We start from the raw sequence: 17,950 nt of genomic DNA, 5'->3' as shown, positions 1-17,950 counted from the left end.
ATTAATTTTCTACAAATTTTTTTATCTGGTTCTGGGCCAGTATTAAGATGATCATTTATTCAGATTTTATTGTACTTCTATTTATTTGGATAGACCTGAGAGTCTAAAGTGGAGATGTGTCAGATGATGGGAGTAACTTGGTGAGCAGCATACAGTAGGCCTTTCATCCTGGCTATGTAAGAAAAATTGGTAATCTCAAGTACTAACTATATCAAAAATGTTACCCAAACACACAATAGCAAAAAATAATACATTTTATCAAAAATGTGTTGGTACATAAGGCCACAGAGTGGGTCAATTTATGAGAATGGGTCAATTTATCACAAATAATACACATTTTATTATGAACAAAAATAGGTGCCCCCTCCTTCCTCAGATAAGAACAGTGTAATTACTCACTCGTCAACACTGCAAGACATTTTGTTTTGTCTTGCTCCCCTCTGACCAAAGAAAAGTACTTCACTTACAGTCCTACTAATTCTGACACACCCATGTCAATCAATCCTAAACACAGACATGCACACAGATTGTCACAACACGACCGTCAACATAAAAAATAACTTAAGTCTCTGAATTAAGAACAAGGAATCTGACACACAACACGTAAGAAAAAAAAAATCTGGTTTATTGAATCTGTATAACAGTACAATATTGTGACCTCTCTCATTGAAAATGGGGCAGCAGTGTTTGCAATGTTCATTTAACAAATGACCCGACAAATCATACACATACACTAGGAGAGACTTTCCAATACAAACACTTGAAAACAATACCTGTAGGTCCATCATTTCCATTTCACAATGATTCAAATGGAATCCTGAATATTTACTCACTGCTTATAAGACCCACAGTATAGTTGACAAAGGCCGTAACTTGGTCTTGGTCCATTTAGGTAAAAATAGAAAAATAATGTAACACTGCGTGCACATAAGGTCACTTAAATGAGAGAAAATGGAAGTCTTATAAAGCAAATCGTCAAGCTGTTACTAGCTGCAATAGTAGTGACTCTGACTGTCCTGGTATGGTGATTGTAGTTACTGGTGGTACAGGGACGGGAGGGGGAGTGTGCATTAACGCATGGTGACAAACTCCTCAGACGAGGTGGGGTGAATGGCAATCGTCTTGTCAAAATCTGCTTTGGTCGCTCCCATCTTGATGGCTACAGCGAAGCCCTGCAGCATCTCCTCGCAGCCCAGGCCCTGCATGTGCAGCCCAACCACCTGGGGAACACGAGAGCAGTCAACGTTTAGATTAGAAGATCACTGCAGGAGATGGTGCATGAATCAAATATCACAGCAGTGTCAACTCTATCGGCTTCTGTCGAGGTAATCATGGCCTTTAAAAAGGAAGATCCCACCCCCAGATACATTTACACTGTTATATCTCATCAATCTGTATCATCAATATTCAAATGTCTGGGAGGTATTTTTGGGATGAGGTGATCTTTTAATGTATGTTTTTGGTGTTACTTTCCCTCAACCTGTCTCATCTACTTCTACTGCAGTTAGTGAGAATGACTTTCAACAACCACCAGAGAACAGGCATGAACTTACACCTACTGTAAGAGATAGGCATCTTGACTTGTACTAATTGGATATTGCTGTTATCCGTCAAACGTACCGTCTCTTCCTTGCCCACACACACCAGCTTCATGATGCACTGAGTCTTCCTGGTCGTGAGGGCATGGTACATTGGAGTGAAGGAAGTCGTGTACGTTTTTACATTCTCCTTTCCTCTGGTTTTATTGGCCTCCTCTGTGACAAACATAAAGGTTAAAAGCGTTAACAGTTCCTCTCCATTTCCATTTGCAATCTAGACACTCATCCAGAGAAAGTTACAATAAGCGCAACAGTAGAATAAGAGTTTGTCAATCCACATCTTCAGCGGATGTTAGGCACTTCCCAACATGGAGAAGGCGCTTGTTTAGGGCTCTACCCACCTGCGGACATGTTGAGTAAGGGCACACTCACCTTCCGTGAGGCCCACCGTACCGATGGGCGGGTGGCTGAACACCACTGTGGGGATGTTGGAGTAGTCCACCTTGGATTCCTTGTTTCCCTCAAACAGTCTGTGGGCCAGCTTCCTGCCTGCAGCAATGGCAACTGCCCATACACATAAGATGTATAAGAATGCAACTCTACATATGTCCAAAGGCAATGAATTCTCTGATTTATATCCAGCAAAACCTATGCATTTATTTTTGCAAATTAAAGGAATAAGAAAGACTGTTACTGCCCCATAGGAACAAATGAGCGTAATATATAAATTATGAAGGTTTGACAGGGTTGTTGGTCAATATCATTGACTCAACAATTATTTCTCAAGGTGTTGAGATTTGTGGCTTTCAAAACTCATTTTCTGGACTGCCCTCCATTTTGAAACAAAAACTCGCCACCCAACGGGAATTTCAAGACACCCCTGCTCAACAATGACGGTGCTGGAGGTGTGCGACTGGAGTCTCTAAACGTATCGGCCACACCTTGTTATCAAGTCAAACAACAAATGACAAAGCAGTTTTATTATGACACTATTTTGATTCATGACCTGACCTTCACATACATTTATGTTGGCTCTCTGCTCTAATCAGCTAGCTTACTTGTCTATTGTGAACAGTGACTTTGTTGTTTTTGTGACAGCCAGACTGTCACTGGGTGAGGCTTGTGCCAGAGACAATTCCTACTGCTTCACCAATAGAGTAGATGACTTAATACCCAGTTTGTGTGTAAACTGGGGTCAGACCATTACCTGTATTGATACTGGCCATTTATTACATGACAGCCAGTCGTGACTTTCTTTGCACTTTTTGTTTAATTCATTTAATTGTTCAATATTGTTTTTGTAAGCTGCAGCTGCCATACCACACCAAGATGCCATGCTATGGCATCTTGGTGTGGTATACCACCTAGAGGCTTCAAATCAGCACAGAAAATCCCCAGCACTTAGCTCGCTTCACTTGAGCACATATACAGAACCTGATGCTTACATCGGGCCAAAAACATCATTACTCTGATGCCCTCTGGAAGGCGCTACAGGGCTATCAAGACCAGCACTTCCAGACCTCTGAAAAGCTTTCCCCACTAGTGTCATCAAAGAACTGAACTGAAGTTTCGGACTATCTGTTCGGACCAAGTGCAATAATAAACCGCCCACATTTCTGGGATTAAGTGCAATATATCAATATATTGATACGCAGAGCATACTGTACATGTGTGTTGATCGAATGGTGGTGATGATGATGATTCTTCTGCTGCTTGTGTTTCTGTCTTGTTTTGTTGTATTTACCACTCAGGGACGCATTCATTTTGTTGTACAGCTGTGCAATGGCAATCAAAGTATTCTAATTCTAAATTAATTCTTTATTTAAATGCCTTATGTATCCCAGTGTTGATCCTAACACTGGATAGGTGGTGTGGTCAGGTGAGGAGCTGCTAACCCACCTACAATAATTCCATTAGTCTGTTTCAATGCTTTTGGTGTCACATGATGATAGTCTGAATGCTGTTTTAGAGTCTTAATAATAATAAAACTCTGAGGGAAATATAGTTGGTCAAACATAAAGATATTGAATATTGGAACAAAATATTGGCTAGTGACGACCTCAATTTGACATGTCTGGCCTTCCAAAATGCATGTTGGTCGAACCCTACTGTAAACCCCATTGCAGTTCAAACGCTATCTTACCAGGTGTGAGTAGGGCCTTGCCACAAACGTCCCCCACTGCGTAAATCCCCGGGCGGGTGGTGTTCTGAAACTCATCCACCACAATGTTGCCTTTCTCATCTGTATCAACACCCTGCCAAACAGAAGAAACAACCAATCTGAAGTGAGCTTATAAATCATCCGTATCAATACCCTGCCAAACAGAAGAAACAACCAATCTGAAGTTAGCTTATAAATCATCTGTATCAACACTCTGCCAAACGTAGAAGAAACAACCAATCTGAAATTAGCTTATAAATTAGCAAAAGCAAGAGACATGTATATGTAATGTATATGTAAATGTGTTGCTTGGATGCACAATGATTATATAAAATAAATAGAGAAGAAATGTGATAGCTATATTTCCGCTCTCCCCATTGCTATACTCAAGCTGTGGTTCTGCTAATGGTTAATTGATTGATGTGACAATTAAGGCAAATTGACTCGGTCAATTTAGCTGGTTTATGTTGGAGGAGCTTATATCAAGTTATTAAGTCCTCAAGCCTTTCCTCCTATATTGTATTAATGGTTGTAGTAGTCACAAAGCTGTCTTTATGTAACCTTACAAGCCAGTTGGATTCTCTCGCGAGATCTCGTGACGAGATTTTGCGCCAATGAAAACAATACCGCCCCCATCTGGCAGCGTCAGGTTAGTCTTTATGCTGCATCAGTTGAAAACATGACTTCAGATAATTTTTCTGCAATAGTACCTCTCTGCAGAGCCGGAGAGCCCAGCCAGCAGTTCTACCTGCCGCACTGATACATACCAGCCTAAGTTATTCATGACAGTGCCACCTAGCGAATTGGATGTGCTTGATGACCTTGGTTAGGGTTTGGTCATTAAAAAAATCATCCATGTTAAACATGTTTTAATGTGGCTTACGGTATGTCTTGCTAGCCTATGGCATTTAGCTAACATTAGCCTCACACAGGCTAATATGCTATTGCTAACAGTTAACTTTGCTCAATTTCCTAAGCTAACTTAACAGATGGATGTTTGCAGTGTAAGTGCAGTGTAGCTATCGTGGTTACTGACTCACACTTCGACTAGAAACCAGCATTGTTTTAAGGTTAAACAAATAAAACTTGATTCACATTCTTCACATTCATCTTGGTTCGTCCATGTGTGCTGTGCTCTCCTGTGTGCGAATTAATTATCTATCATATGTCCTTTGTCATTCAATTCGCTCGACAGCGCTGTCGCAAATGACTAGGCTGGTATGTATCAGTGCAGCGTGGCTGGTATCAGTGCGGCAGGTAGAACTGCTGGCTGTGCTCTCTGGCTCTGCAGAGAGGGGCTACTCATTTGTAGTGCTGAGCTCAAATATAATAATGACATCAGTTCAGCAGTCAGGAAGTATGTGGCAATAATACTGGAATGATGTTTTGGGAGCATCTGCCTATTTTACATAATATTACTTTACATAATATATACAATATATCTACAATGAATTGTAAACTACCATGTTACTGTACTACCCTGTGCCCTGTACAATTCATTGTACATTGTATATTTTTACTATTTCAAAATTGCTGAAAAGTTTGTTGTTGTTGTCATGAAGAGGTCTTTCAACAGAGATCTTTACCATCTCACTGACGTTGAGTGCAGAGGTGTTGGGTTCTCTGCCGATGGCCCAGAGAAGACAGTCCACTTCCTGGATGGTGCTGATCTTCTCCTCGTTTTTCTTCTTCTCTGGGTCTTTGGTGATGAGCGTGACCTCCAGACCCTTGTCTGTTTTACTCACTGACTTCACCTGAGTATTCTTCCACAGGTCTATGCCAGAGTTTTGCAATTCTTTGGTGCAGTTTGCACTTATCAAGCTGTCAAAGTTCCTCAACACCTGCAGCAAGAATATGAAAAACATGATGTATTTCCATCACACACTATTGAAAATCATATTGCAGTATTTCAGTGATGTCCCGGTGATTCGACATTGTTTCTCACCTCTGTCTGTCGAATTATGAGGGATGTTTTGGAGCCCAGGGTGGAAAGGATGCCTGCCAACTCCACTGCAATATATCCAGCTCCCACAACAACAGTACTCCTGTTGGCGGAACAAATCTTAAATTACAGGAACAAATATTCAACAAGACAAAAAAATAAAAATAAAAAATAAAAAAATGCATGAAAAGCTTACTTTGGAAGGCTTTCAAGCTCAAAAAAGCCATCACTGGTGATGCCCAGACTCGCCCCTGCAATGATCAACAAACAGAATATTTTAGATTATTTTGGTTTTGTTTACATTTGTAGTCCCAGCTGATTAATTGATTAAATGAAATTAATTCTACATTTATAGAGGCTGCTGAAGCACAATAGAGCTTTCCACAAAGATGAGTAGAAGCTATATGTCTTACCTGGAACATCATTGTCACTCACGACAGAAGGGCGCCCTCCGGTGGAGATGAGGATGTGAGGCGCTGTGTACTTCCTCCCATTGACCTCCACAGTTGGCTCAGGATCATCCGTGAACCTGGCATGACCTTGAATAGTTTCTATTTTAGCCTGTAAGGGACCGGATGTGTTTATTATTTTATCTGCAGATTAACAGTAAAAATACTGTGCAGTGTGTGCACCATAACAATATCTATAAGAACTGTTAAGTCATATCAACTACAATAGTAGTTGATGATGAGTATAGGGAGGGGGCATCACATTTTTTAAATGTTAGCATTCTAGCAAGAAGTCAATGCCTTTGCTAGAAAGATTTGTCTCTCAGAAATAAACATAATTCTGCACAGCCAGAGTTTTTTGTCAGTGAACCTTTATTTATTACATCGTATTGTTTTGAATCCTGAACTCGATATCAGGTATCGAATCAAGCATAATAGTCCTGTCCCTATCAACTAGTTTGTTTGATTTGAAAATCATTTCATAAATAAAGCATGTCAGATCATTTCTAATCCACCGAGGATTGTTAGAGACCATTTCAGAGAAAGCCACATGCTAAGCTTGATTCATGAGATCACATGTTAAAAAGTGACTATAAAAAGGTTAGGGGGAATTAACACATGCATTAGTATTAGTAAAAATAACTTTGACTGGAGCTTACCTTGTCAAGGTTGTTGCGATAAATGTGATTCAGCCGACTGATATAGGCATCCCTTTTGGCCTTCAGAGTTCTGCAAAATAAAGGATGCGTGGGAAGATAAGATTTATTTACCCAGGGAGAGTCAGCAAAGCCCTACCCCTGCTTCACATGAATACACTATTACAAAATCACACCAGTACAACCACAGCTTTATACTGTTAGTCTGCTGCACTTTCCCTGACTGCTCCAGGGATTCAAACTGGCAACCTCTATCCAGTCACAAGCCCAGAGCAGCTGTCTGCACAAGCTCTGAGACAGTTATCCAAGCAGCTGACTGAGCCAAGACATTTCCTGCATTTGTAAACAAAACCCACCAACATCATTTCAATCATGAGAGACTCGTAGGAAGTTTTAACACGCTTTATTGAACAAATAACCAGTTTAAGTGTGGCGTATGGCTCCATGATATGATGACGCTCCTCTTGAGATGAGAGAGGGGAGGCGTCAGTGACATATAGGATAGATAATCCCCCGATAGGGATTTCTACAGGAGCCATGACGTTGGTGGTGATCAGGGGAGGGGGTGGGGCGAGACAACTGCTCCAGTGATGATGAACAGCAGCTGAGGATGATGGCACAAATGTGAGTACCGTAAATTCCGGACTATAAGCCGCGGCTTTTTTCCCGTTTTTTGGCCCCTGCGGCTTATATAACGGTGCGTCTTATCTATGGATTTTTTCAGAAAAAAAAAAAAAAAAAAAAAAAAAATCTCTCTTTTTTAGCACTCTTTCTAACTATAAATCCACTTCTGTTTTAATTTCCTCTCTTGCCCTCTTTTCACCACACCGCGGACACTGTGTGCACTGTAAAAATAAACAACGGTGGTGTTGTGTTATGTTGTTTTGTTGAAATGTTGTAATACGGTAAATGGGAGCTTCCTCAAACAGCCATCTCTTCCCGACAATCCCCTCTGTGCGTGACCACTTACATATGGTAATTACGGTAAGCAAACGGCCACTCGGGCAACAACTCCCTCCCCCGACTACCAGGAGAAAATCACAAACTTCGGCGAATTCACACAAAGGAAGACCAAGGAATATTCACAACAAGACGAGCAGTAGAAGCAACACTCTCACTTACCATGGGGAAGGTACGCAGAAATTCACACGAGGCAGCTTTCAAGTTGAAAGCAGTCAATCTCGCATTAAAAGAGAGCAGCCGCCGATCAAACAGAGCAGCCGCGCGTAACCTGGGCAAAAGGGACTGTCCGTCCGGGGGAGAACTACTGAACAACTCCCTCCCGACTATCAGGAGAAAATCACAAACTTCGGCGAATTCACACAAAGGAAGATCACGGAATATTATAGGAGTGTGAAAACATCCACAATTACCAACGGGTTCCAAAACGCTGGACTGCTGCGGGATGAAGAGGATGACGCCACGGGGACTGCCCCCTAGTCCGATACCTCACGAGTCCGATACCTCACGAGTCCGACACCTCATGGTTTTGGGTTAGGGTCTGGGGGAGGTTAGGTTTAGGCGTGGGGGTGGGAGAGGTTAGGTTTTGGGTTAGGGTCTGGGGGATGTTAGGTTTAGGCGTGGGGGTGGGAGAGGTTAGGTTTTGGGTTAGGGTCTGGGGGAAGTTAGCCTCTTTTTTCGGACTCGTGAGGTGTCGGACTCGTGAGGTATCGGACTCGTGCCATGGCACCTGAAGGAGAGAGGAGAGTGGTTGACGAAGCCACCCTGAACCTGTTCGTTTCCGACACTGAAGATGAGGACTTTGGTGGTTTCAGTACGCAGGAAGAAGAGGAAGACGAGGATTAGTGACTTGACTTCTCTGGTTACAGGTTTACTGCACATATACGGTAGCCTATTGTTGTGTGATTTTGTCTGGGGATTAGTGACCTGACTTTTGTTTTGTTTTGTTGAAATGTTAATAAATGGGAGCTTCCCCAAACAGCGATCTCTTTCCCGACATTCCTCTCTGTGCACGAACCCTTTCATATGGTAATTAAACATCAAAACACCCGCGGCTTATAGTCCGGTGCGGCTTATAGAAGAAAAAAATAGTCAATTTTGGTCCCGCGGCTTATACACCGGTGCGTCTTATAGTCCGGAATTTACGGTAATGACTTTTGGGGCTTTGGACAGCCGTGGTTAAAAGGTCAGCAATGACCAGCATGTTTATGGTCAGTAATGACCCAGGTCGCAACGACCTGCATGTACTTCAAGGGACGATGTACGCATGGGGTGCTCTAAACTATGCTGTAGAGGTTAGTCTTCCATGATTGAAATTCAGTCAAAGACCACACAAAGAAGTGACTTAGAATCTGATGTGTTTGTTTGCATCTATAGAAAGTGTCATGACTTCCAACTGTTACATACCATCAATCTATGATGTCCAATGGATTCCAGGAGCTATTTTGTGATGAAGAGTTTTAATTTACTTTTCAGTGAACCCACTTTCCCTCAACTTGCCTTGTCCACTTCTACCTCCGTTAGTGTTTTCTTACATTTCCAAGAATGATTTTTAGTATCTCACCAGAGAACCTGCCTGGACTTGCTACATTCAATGGTGTGGCAACAGTGCCTGGATGGATCTCTGCCGGTATGTTTGTTGAATGTCGGTGCAAAATAGCACGTTTTAAAGAAGCGCTTGCTCTTTGAATCTGAAGGACTGACAGTAAAAAGTCATTTTAGGGTGGACGTTTCCTTCAGTTTGGGCAAACACATTCCTAATACAGTAGTGGAGTGTTTGCTTACTTTGCCATGCAATGTTCCCTTAATAATACATTTCATACTGTAAATTATTAAAGCCGTTTTCCCACATGCGCTTTGTACCGCTAAATGACCGGAACGTGGTCTAATGCCTGCATGTGTGAAAGTTGTCGTGCCGGTATAAGCGCGACCCCGTCATCGCGGACATTTCACCAGTTTCGAGCCAGTCAGAAGAGCGGTATGCGCGATAACGGGCGCAAGTATAGAACGGGTCCAGTCATTTGCCGGCATGGGCGAGGTGTACACACGTTGCTTAATGTTCCAGCGGGCATAATCTAATCATTCGCGCACATTAAAGCAAACTGGCGAAATGATCTTGTGATCTCTCCTCTCTGCTGCCTGCTCGCTCTCTGGCCACAGTCAGTCCTCCTCCTTCAGTCACAGCCCGACAGGGACACAGACGAAGCAAATGCACGAAGCGAAATGTGGAAGTATTTTGCTTACGTTGCCGACAGCGAAGGCAAACCCGGACACAACAAACGAAGCCAGTCTGTAAAAAGTGCTTCAACGCGACGCAGGTGAACGGATAAACAAGCAAACTTATTTCACCATCAAGAGTTTTGCCGACACGTCACTCCCCACCCGCTCTGCAGTGCCGCCCCGCCCCCCAACATACAGGCAATTTCGCTGCTAGATTCCCATATGCGAGAGCAGAAGTGTGAAGGGAAATGTCCGATATTGACTTACAGGTAATTTTCCGGTACGCATGTGGGAAAACGGCTTAAGTGTATCAGCCTTGACATTATGCTGCCTCTAGTTTTGGCCACTCCTTCCACTCCCCTATCATTCACAGGCACTTGGGTCTGCTTTAACTGCTAACAGAGATAGAGAAGTAGCTAGGCTAAAGTGAAGGAACAAAAGACAGAAGTGGAACTATGACACAGACACCTTCGTTCCAGGAACAACCACCGCGGCTTGCAAAGCAGCTCATTGATGTGGCATAAAACACACACACACGCGCGCGCGCACACGCACACACACACACACACATTCGCACACACAACTTACCCCCAGTTGAAATGAGTGTGTCCAGCGTCGAAGCCGTAATCAGCATGATCATGCAGATACTCTGCGTGAACCGCTGCATTCCACATAACCTGTGGAAAACACATTTGAGATATTTCACATCTAGCAAATTTCCACCCAAATAAACAAACTAGTCTGCTGAGTTCAAACACTGCAAACAATACCTTCTTAGGGACGCAGCCAACATTGACCTAGAGAAAAACAGGGAAATAAGTGAGACAAAGACAATGGTTGAGCTTAAGCAAGTAAAAAAACCAGACAAACAGGAATATAGATAATCTAGTAAAGAATCTCTTTAGCCTAAGTGTGCCCATTACTCTACTACAACAGTTTTCATGTGTAGTGATAACCAGTCTGTGTTCATTATGATGCAAATAACCACAAATAGAAACCATTTATATTTCCATAAAATAATTTCTTCATCCCTTAATATCTTATCTTCATGTATATTGTGAATTGCGTATAATAAAGATTTATATCATCTTACAAAGATGGATAAACTATTCCTCAAATAAAAAGGGGGGTGGGTATAACCTGGGTTTAGGTCAGGGGGGATGGGCAATTTTTTTTTCCCAAGGGGCTGACTTATGCCAGGATCAGACTACACGATATTTTTTGTCGTTCACGATGTCACCATGTCAGACGAGGCCATCATACTGCCATAAATTCGTGACATGTCTTGGTCGGGAGACTGGCCACACTACAAGTGTATTCTCGCTTAACACCGACAGAGCATCGAATGCCACCGTCATCACGTCGTCTGCTGTCGTCAGCGAGTTCACAGGTCGTCGGGGAGGCGGACCTGTGAACGAAATCTCCCAGCATTCATTGAGGCCACTACATTGACAAGAAATAGCAACCAAATCAGCCTAAATAGGCTAAAGTGGTAGATCGAAATAATGTTTATGTTAGCACGACATGCAATTGTAGAACATTTCAATATTGGGCAAAATAAAACATTGAAATCCAAACACAACCCTATGTGAAACATGTATGTAATCCAGGTGCTATATATATCCCTTGCAGAATTAACATTATTTGGATGAGTGACAGGCTCTACTGTGATGCACTGTGATGTCCGCTCCACCTCCAACTTACTTCGTGTGCACACCCACTATTTTCTTGCCAGCTGCTGCGAGACGAGAAGGAAGAGAAACGAACATGCAGCCGACTCTGCTGAGCTCATGTTATTTGTAGTGAGCAATGCCCATTGCCCAGGCGTTTAAACGCAAATTAAAACACCCTGGCCTTTTTATCTCTTTCCTTTTGAGCGGAGCGGAGCGGTGAGTGCGAGCGGGTGAAATCTGTATCGAGCGGGGAGCGGTCTCCCCAGGACCTGATACCTGTCTTCCGGGGTGTCACACTAGGCGAAACCATGTCCAAAAGACTGACATGCCAGTCTTTTCGTCAGGGCGTCGTGAGGCGTCCTAGACGTCGCGACTGGTCCCGACGCTGGTCTTTGATTATGTCACACTACAAGAGGTGAAGACGGCCGATCGTCGTCCCCGACGGTCATATTCGGGCCCGACGCTGAAAATCTGTCGCGCACGACCAAATCGGTCTAATATCGGGCTGAATTCGTGTAGTCTGAACCAGGCATTACTTTATCTAATGCCTGGTTCAGACTACACGAATTCAGCCCGATATTAGACCGATTTGGTCGTGCGCGACAGATTTTCAGCGTCGGGCCCGAATATGACCGTCGGGGACGACGATCGGCCGTCTTCACCTCTTGTAGTGTGACATAATCAAAGACCAGCGTCGGGACCAGTCGCGACGTCTAGGACGCCTCACGACGCCCTGACGAAAAGACTGGCATGTCAGTCTTTTGGACATGGTTTCGCCTAGTGTGACACCCCGGAAGACAGGTATCAGGTCCTGGGGAGACCGCTCCCCGCTCGATACAGATTTCACCCGCTCGCACTCACCGCTCCGCTCCGCTCAAAAGGAAAGAGATAAAAAGGCCAGGGTGTTTTAATTTGCGTTTAAACGCCTGGGCAATGGGCATTGCTCACTACAAATAACATGAGCTCAGCAGAGTCGGCTGCATGTTCGTTTCTCTTCCTTCTCGTCTCGCAGCAGCTGGCAAGAAAATAGTGGGTGTGCACACGAAGTAAGTTGGAGGTGGAGCGGACATCACAGTGCATCACAGTAGAGCCTGTCACTCATCCAAATAACGTTAATTCTGCAAGGGATATATATAGCACCTGGATTACATACATGTTTCACATAGGGTTGTGTTTGGATTTCAATGTTTTATTTTGCCCAATATTGAAATGTTCTACAATTGCATGTCGTGCTAACATAAACATTATTTCGATCTACCACTTTAGCCTATTTAGGCTGATTTGGTTGCTATTTCTTGTCAATGTAGTGGCCTCAATGAATGCTGGGAGATTTCGTTCACAGGTCCGCCTCCCCGACGACCTGTGAACTCGCTGACGACAGCAGACGACGTGATGACGGTGGCATTCGATGCTCTCTGTCGGTGTTAAGCGAGAATACACTTGTAGTGTGGCCAGTCTCCCGACCAAGACATGTCACGAATCTATGGCAGTATGATGGCCTCGTCTGACATGGTGACATCGTGAACGACAAAAAATATCGTGTAGTCTGATCCTGGCATAAGGGCGACACATTGGAATATTGAATTGAAACATGAAACACAGCACCTATTTATGTTAAACTACATGGATTTGGTAGACATCACAGATTGCTCGGCTATTTGACTGCCCAGAAGGCCATTGTTTCAAAAAACAATAACCTTCTGTTAGAAAATGTTGAGACTTCTTTCGCCTCACATTTGGATTATATAAAAGGGAGAAAGTGGGCAATGTCTCTCTGTTTCAATTTTATGTGCCGGCCACAGCTATGCCGTTTTACGTGCGATCGGGATGAAACTTTCATGGGGTATAAAGAGCACCCATGCGGGTGACCTGACGGAGGGAGCCAGACTTTTTAATTCTACAGGTGATTGCCCTAATTACCTAATGATGTGATGTCATCAGTGACAATGTCATCAGGGATGATGTAATCAGTGATTTGTGACATCACTGATGTCATCAGTGATGTCATAAAGTAACGGAAGTGATGTCATCAGGTGTCACTTGAGCAATTCCGCATTGTGACATCACTGATGATGTCATAGGCATTGTGACATCAGTGATGTTATAAGAGTAATTGTGATGTCATCAGTGATGTAAGTTGTGACATCATCAGTGATGTCATAAGAGCAAGTGAGCCCACACAGTGGGCGAGGGAGCAAGTGACCCCGCACAGTGGTTGAGCTGCGTATGCGAACTGCAGGGCCAGCTCGGTGAGCTGCAGGTTGGGTGAAACGCGCAAGATTCCTAGTGTTATAAATATGGACTCAAGGCAGATTGTTTTACCATCAAAATTTAATCAAGATGTAATATGTACCATTAGAGTACATGCCTGCATCAATGAATGAAGAAATGAATGACACTTACAAACAATTGCATGGTCAAGTGCATGAATACATTAACTTTTTCTCAAATCCCTTTTGGTTCTGTTTTTACTTGTGTGCTGTAACTGAAACTTTTACTTGTGTAGCTCACTCAAACCAGTACAGACCTGCATCACTGAATGAAGAAAATATTAAATGTACTATTTACGAACACATTGCCTTATACATGAATCAATTAATTAATTTTCTGTTCTACTCATGTAACTATAACTAACTTATGAGAATGCATTAGAACTGTGAGATATTTATGAATGACCTAAACTTTAGGTGGATTTCCCTTCACTAAAATTACCCTGATTGTGTGGTTTGCATTTGCACAATTATGAGGTTATCTGAACCAATCTCCTCATTTAAATAAAGGGGAATTGGGGATTAAATTTGAGGAACTAGAGTGGCTTTTTGCAATCAGCAGTGCCATTGTCAGACAAATCTCACCAACACCCCATCATAGACCAACTGAAAACTAAATCATACAGAAAATAGGAATGTCTTCCTGATATTGAGTTGTCAGTTGTCTCAGAGATGAAAAATCCCTCTGTAACGTCTCCTTTGTTTAATAATGGAAATCAATAAGGGGTAGTGTTTTTTTTAAACCTCGATTCACCTCATCAGTGTACTGAAAAGAGCAAGTAATGTTAATGTTCAGCAGTGTAAAGTGCCAGGGAGCTGTTTACGCATTGGGTCACTACCATTGATAATCACTTTTTTTTTTTTACCTCCTCCAACCAACCACATTATCAGAAAACTTCCACAAAAGGAGTCAGGTGGTTTCGCAGTGAACCTGACAATAAAAATGTGTGTGAGCTGCAGATATAGGCGACACACACAATAAGACAGAAAAGTAAGAAGAATGATAGCTGTACTCACGCAGGTACCTCCGAGTTTGTGGCTCTCGATCACAGCGGTCGTTGCTCCCAGCTCCGCCGCCCTCCGTGCCCCGGCCAGACCCCCGGACCCACCGCCGACCACCAGAAAGTCGAACCGGGTTGCTGCGGTTGCTGCTGCTGAATCCGCGGCCATGCTGCGACGGACGACACTACGAGGAGAGGAGAGAGGCCGCTTTCTGAGGACTGACAACACCGGAGAAGCTAATTGCGTTTGGGGTATTAACAGCTGGAGGACCAGGAAGCACCGCTCGTGCCAGACGAGTGCCAAAGGGAGTGTCAAAGTGAAGTGCTGTGTCAGAAGCAGAACAGCAACAATGCGGTGTTGTAATCCAGAATACAGTGAATTCACAATACTCGGGGATCTCACGGGCCTCGGGTTACAATAACAGATGTTAATCACAGGCAGAGTATGTTGTGAAGTAGGATCAATTACAGGCATATGCATATCCACATATCCGATAACTGCTAACATTTAGCAATTGGCCTAACTAACGCTAAGTGTAAAGTCTGTCCATTTGTCATAATAGTAACGTTACTCACCTTGGTAATGCCAGTGACACTGCGTCAGAAAGCAGTCTGCGGCTTCTTATAAACAGCATATTATATGACTATGATTCGATTAATTCCATTTTAATCACATGCGTCCACGGTGTGCCCAGTCCCTTATTTATCTATCTCGGCTCAGGTCACTTTGAGGCGTTATCACAAAAGCTGTAAAACACTTCCTGTCACCATTGGACACCGTAAATGACCCGTTCAAATCAGCAGCAGGGCAATAACTCTGCAAAATCAAGTAAAAAAGATTGCATGGTTAAAAAAAAGATTGAACAGCATTGAAGAGTATGAAATTTGTTTTGCTAGAAGTTGTCATCTAGAGAGGCTGTCCAATGAAAAACGTCCCGTATTTTCCGTATGCAGATACGTAAATATTTGAAGGAAAGAAAATAGGTTTGTGCTATTTTCTTACAAGAATACCATCTACGTTACGCACGATTCCTCAACTTGTGGAGTAAGCTAGAATAAAATTAGCCAATTCCGGTCGCAACTTTCAAAATAAATACGTGCTTCGACCATTCGACGTTTTGTGTAACACGAAGTACCGAAGACATGATAGTATAAATCTACTAAATATATTTAAGCGTGTATTGGCAAATCAAAATACTGTACTTCAAACACAGTGGAATATTCTTTTTCAAAAAGTGACACATTACACGCTTTTATTTTGAAGGCAAAATCGATTATTTTCCGGCGTGTTAACTAGTTCTGGATAACTTGACGCAGCTAAAGCGATGTAGCTCGGCTTGCCGTGTTGACAAGCCTTCTCATTAGCTGTACATCGATTATCCTACATCGGTTCACCTGAAAAATATGTGAATGATCAAGACACTGGCGTACAACAGCGGCAGCGGGTGGGCAGGTATGCACGCGGGATTCATTGTTTTGATTGATGTAAAACGCTAATGTAAAAATGCGGGCCTGTAAGCCCCCCCTGTTTTGATCAGTCAGGCCTTTCCCTTGTGAGTTCGCGCTGCATTTGGTTGGATAATGTTTATTCAGCTGACTGTATTCAAGTGCTTTAACTACATCCTTTTTACCTTTGGCTAATGGCTACGCTTGCAATCGGTGATGAAAAGAAGAAATAGCCGAAGGCAAAAATCCTGCATTACGTGTGTGAGAAAGAGAGAGAGAGAGCGGGGGAGGGGCTAACGGGCCTCTGTCTCCAAACAGTGCTGCTATTCCATATCACATGTGTAAGGTCACTTCACTGACTGCCTCTAATAGTTTGTATTTCCTATTAGCAGAGAGAAGACCAGCTGTCAGTCCTGCTGCACCGACCTATGCTTCTCTCCTGAGTGATGAATTCCAGCCATCAGGTGGAAATGGATTTTTACTGCAGTAAACAATAGCTTTTGAATTTGGATGTCCAGTGGGGTTGACCGCTAAACATGCAGCCAGTCAGCTATCCCAAGATGACACCGTCTCTGAATGGTGGACATATCTATCCCAAGATCACGTCCACGTCGTCTCAGAATGGTGGACATATCTATCCCAAGATCACCTCGACGTCTTCTCTGAATGGTGGACATAGCTATCCCAAGATCGTGTCAACATCGTCTCTGAATGGTGGACATAGAGATTTAGACTGTGTGTTGACAGGTACCTCCAAAGTGATGTATTGTGAGAAATGTGGATTTGTATCTACAGACCCTACAGAGTTCAATAACCACATGAAGGAGCATAGTGGAACACAGTTTATCTGTTTCTATTGCAACAATGTCTCGTCCAGTGAGATGGAGCTGCAAGTTCATCTGGAACAGCACACCACAAAGTTTCAATACAAATGTCAGCACTGTGGACGGGGCTATATTAGGAGGCAGTGCCTTTTGAAGCACGTGGAGCGTTTGCATGGTAAAGCCAGCGATCAAGGATGCAATAAGCCTGACATGACAAAAATCACACTTAATAAGCCTGAAATGACACAAATCACACTTAATAAGCCCGGAATGACAAAACTCACACATGTCCCTGCTGTCTCCAGTGCCTTACACTTACCAAGAGTGCCCAGTGCTGAAACATCATCAGTGAGGCCGACTGTTAAGGTTACAATACCAACCACCGTTACACCTCCAGCCAGGCTAGGCAACGACAGACAGGCAAGTAAAACACTGGAGATAAATGTTCCCAGTGTCTCCAAAGTTGATGCTGCTCTAAATGAACTTGTTCAACACAATCGGAATCTCAATAGGAATCTAACCGTTTCGCTTCCAGAAGACATAACCATCCCAGCTGGCTGCGTGGTTGAACTTGTTGAGGTCAAAACTGTCACTGGGACCACGGAGCTAAAGCTTAGACTGGTCTCTAAACAAGACAATGGCTCTGCGATGAAGGACAGTAGGACCACGGTCTCACAGAACACACCGTTGGGAAGACAATTCCCTACATTGGGAAAGCAATTATCAACTCCATTAAACAATCCAAAGCCATTATCAACGACATTAAACAATCCAAGCGCAATGAAGTTTGCGGGTATGGGGGTGGGCACA

General features: G+C 43.3%; 1 protein-coding gene across 3 annotated transcripts; it reads right to left on the bottom strand.

The window, feature by feature from the left end:
• Window positions 1-340: 340 nt before the first annotated feature.
• gsr (glutathione reductase) lies at window positions 341-15,843 on the bottom strand. 3 transcript variants are annotated; one of them, XM_083651695.1, is made up of 13 exons: window positions 15,447-15,843; window positions 14,887-15,055; window positions 10,697-10,723; window positions 10,515-10,603; window positions 6,750-6,819; window positions 6,055-6,202; window positions 5,838-5,892; window positions 5,645-5,744; window positions 5,298-5,540; window positions 3,682-3,793; window positions 1,971-2,102; window positions 1,621-1,754; window positions 341-1,220 (listed from the first exon to the last, which is right to left on the bottom strand). In XM_083651695.1, the coding sequence occupies exons 1-13, from the start codon at window positions 15,503-15,505 to the stop codon at window positions 1,071-1,073; spliced, it is 1,488 nt and encodes a 495-aa protein (XP_083507821.1). In that variant the 5' UTR covers window positions 15,506-15,843; the 3' UTR covers window positions 341-1,070. The 3 variants fall into 3 exon arrangements, with proteins under 3 accessions (XP_083507821.1, XP_083507820.1, XP_083507822.1); XM_083651694.1 differs by having other exon boundaries at window positions 343-1,220; window positions 5,286-5,540; window positions 15,447-15,840; XM_083651696.1 differs by having other exon boundaries at window positions 343-1,220; window positions 5,286-5,540; window positions 14,887-15,089; window positions 15,447-15,463.
• Between the last annotated feature and the right edge of the window lie 2,107 nt (window positions 15,844-17,950).

Source organism: Poromitra crassiceps, assembly GCF_964638095.1.
Source record: "Poromitra crassiceps genome assembly, chromosome: 15".
Taxonomy (NCBI): domain Eukaryota; kingdom Metazoa; phylum Chordata; class Actinopteri; order Beryciformes; family Melamphaidae; genus Poromitra; species Poromitra crassiceps.
This window is presented reverse-complemented; position numbering and strand designations above follow the sequence as displayed.